Below are 3,112 nucleotides of genomic sequence, written 5' to 3'. Positions count from 1 at the left end.
TATATATATATATATATATATATATATAAATAAAATTTAATAATTTAATAAAAATAAAAAAATAATTTAGAAATAAAATAAAAAAAATTTAATGAATGTAATAATATATAAATATATTAATAAAATTAATAAATAAAAAAATAATTTAATGAATGTAAGAATTTATATTATCTATCAATTAATATATTAATTATTGTTTCCTAATAATACATTCATTCGTTTAATCAATGATTTATTATTTATAATGATAACATCTGTTTAACGATACGATAAGTATATTCACACAATTAATTTTTTCGAGATTCCTTCCTTTCGACCCTGGGAAGAAGGATGCGTATAAAACATCTTTAGTGATTGCCTCCCAGAAGCTGATCGGAAAAGAAATATTTTATAAAGCACGCCTGCACATATCATCAATACGTGATTGGTTTGTGAACTGCTTGTTAATGAATTTTGTAAGCACTTCATGTTCCATTACACCTATATAAACTATTTCTACCCATTAGTGAGGTTTAGTTGATCGATTACTTTAATCGCATGTGCAGAGTTGTTTTTATTTCGCGTTACAAACAATTATGATATTTCTATGGTGCTCCTAAAGGTAAATCAAATTTGTTCCGAAATCAAACTTAATGAAATTAATAATTATAATTAAATGAGTTAAAAATAAAAGATAATTTATAATTAATAATAATATAATACATTTATAAAACATAAAAATATATATTTTTTATATTAATACAAATTATTTATTGTAATTATATCTATTTATTATATAAATAAATTTTTAATAGTTATAATATATAATTTTTTATAGTATCCTTAAAATATCGAAAAATAAGAATTGTTTTGATTTAGATCCACATGTATTTTTTCGATATTATTGAAATGTTACACATTTCATAAAATATTTTCGTTTTTTCAATAATACAAGATAATCGAAAAATACGAAGAATTGACGTGTTCATAATTGGTAGCTTTACACTCTTAACAAGTGCCATATACATATGTAAATAGAATTGAAATATATTTGTTAGGGATGAAAAATTTACGTGACTTTCGATACAAGGTATGACGTATTCTAAATACATTATGGACTTTGAGCAAATCTTGAGTGATCCATACGAATCTGGTGGGAGTAGATGCTTAAATAGCCTGAATCTTTATGGGTATGCCAGAGTTCGATATTGCGATTCCAAACATATTTTATCAAAAGTATATTTTAGTGCATTGTTAATATAAGCAATTATTATATATTATACATTTAAGAAAAAATATGGTTGTTACAGCTCAACAAATAGTAAGTGATGAAAAATATTTTGTGATTAGATAAAATCACAAAGATTAAATATCATATAATATAAGTATATTTTTACATTTTATGTAAAATTAAATTATAAATTATATATAAAGAATGTTAAAAATATTGAATAAATGCAATTAAATTTTCTTTTGATATAATATTTAGATATATTTTCAATTATTCCGTTATATTATTATTATTATTATTATTATTTTAAGTTATTTTTAATTTGTATTATTTTTTTTATTATTTTATTGATATATTATTATTCAAATGGCATGTATCCTTAACCAATAGCACATCAATGAATCATTTAATAAATCTAATTTGAATAGTGAATGAATAGTTTTTATAAAATCCTATATATATTTCTATTAATCCTATATATATCTACATTAAACAATTTTAAAATAATATAATATACAAATTTTTTATTAAAACATGTATTAAAAATTTGCATTAAAAATGTATTAAAAATGTATTAAAAACGAAAAATTATATTTAAAAATTTATAATTTAAAAAATGAATTATTATAAATTCATAATAATTAATTCATAATTCATAATCAAGTCAAAGTTAAATTTATTGTATAAATGTTATATATTTATTAACACTAATCAAATAGATTGTTTAATAAAATTAGTTTACGAATAAGAAAAAACATATGTAAACATGTACATTGTATATACAACAATTAAGACAATGATACTTGCTAACAAGATTCATTTTTTATTCACAAGTCAAACAAATAGCATAATTAAATACAATATGAGAAAGATAACTGCAATATTTCGAAAATTATAATATTTTTTTTTTGAAAAATGAGAATAATAATTTTAACATAATTACATATATATATACATTTATATTAATAATTATATTAATTTTTACATAATTTTATATATATATTTATATAATATGTATATATAAATAACATTTAAATAAATTTTTTTTAAATTACTTTTTCTAGATTATTTAATTTAAAATTTATATATTTTATTATATATTTCAATTTTAAATTTAATTTATATAAATCAAGTAAACTATATAATACTATATAATAATTAATAATGTAATTTATCACTTTCTATTCTTCATTAGTGGGAGCATACACCGGGCGAGGCGTGGGTATATCTCGTCATTTTGACCAGTATTTACATTCTATATATTCTGAGGACTTACATCAGAAGTGTCATACACATTTCTCGACTAAATGGCCCGAAAACTATACCAATTATTGGAAATGCAAACAGTATTCTTAAAGAAAATTGTAAGCATTTGATATTGAAAAGAGTAAAATAAATTTTTCAAAATTAATATTTTAATACATAAGAAATTTAGAAGAGATAAATAAATGTAAATATAATCATATTTAAAAATTGTGTAATTTTCAGTTCTTTATAGATTAGCATATGAAAGTCAAATGTATGGACGTATTGTCAGGATATGGTTAACAATATTTCCATATGTAATGTTTCTGGAACCAGAAGATATCAAATTGATTCTCAACAATGCAAAGCATACGCGGAAAGTATTTTTTTACAAATTGTTAGATAATTTTCTTGGAAAAGGCTTGATTACAAGAGATATTAAAAGTTGGCGAATTCATCGAAGATTATTACAGCCCGCTTTTCATCTTCATGTTCTTCAAAAATTTACAAACACTTTCGCAAAACATGCAGATCATTTAATGAACAAAATTCTTGAAAAGAACAATCAAGAAATTAATATTACTACCTTCATCAATGATTCTGTTTACAATATCTTGAGTGGTAAGTAAAAATATCTTTATAATCCATTATAATCTA

General features: G+C 20.4%; 1 protein-coding gene across 3 annotated transcripts in view; it reads left to right on the top strand.

Moving 5' to 3' along the window:
* Nucleotides 1–501: 501 nt before the first annotated feature.
* Nucleotides 502–3,112, top strand: part of LOC102679928 (probable cytochrome P450 4aa1) — a 5,356-nt gene continuing 2,745 nt past the window's right edge. The window contains exons 1-3 of one of the 3 annotated variants that reach the window (XM_006624481.2): nt 502–601; nt 2,406–2,574; nt 2,699–3,076. In XM_006624481.2, the coding sequence (XP_006624544.1) occupies nt 587–601; nt 2,406–2,574; nt 2,699–3,076 (562 nt within the window). In that variant the 5' untranslated portion in view covers nt 502–586. Of the gene's footprint in view, nt 602–1,140; nt 1,301–2,405; nt 2,575–2,698; nt 3,077–3,112 lie in introns of those variants that run through there. The other 2 variants (XM_006624480.2, XM_006624482.1) reach the window with 2 other exon arrangements.

Source organism: Apis dorsata, unplaced genomic scaffold, assembly GCF_000469605.1.
Source record: "Apis dorsata unplaced genomic scaffold, Apis dorsata 1.3 scaffold_1074, whole genome shotgun sequence".
NCBI classification, from domain to species: Eukaryota; Metazoa; Arthropoda; class Insecta; order Hymenoptera; family Apidae; genus Apis; species Apis dorsata.
This window is presented reverse-complemented; position numbering and strand designations above follow the sequence as displayed.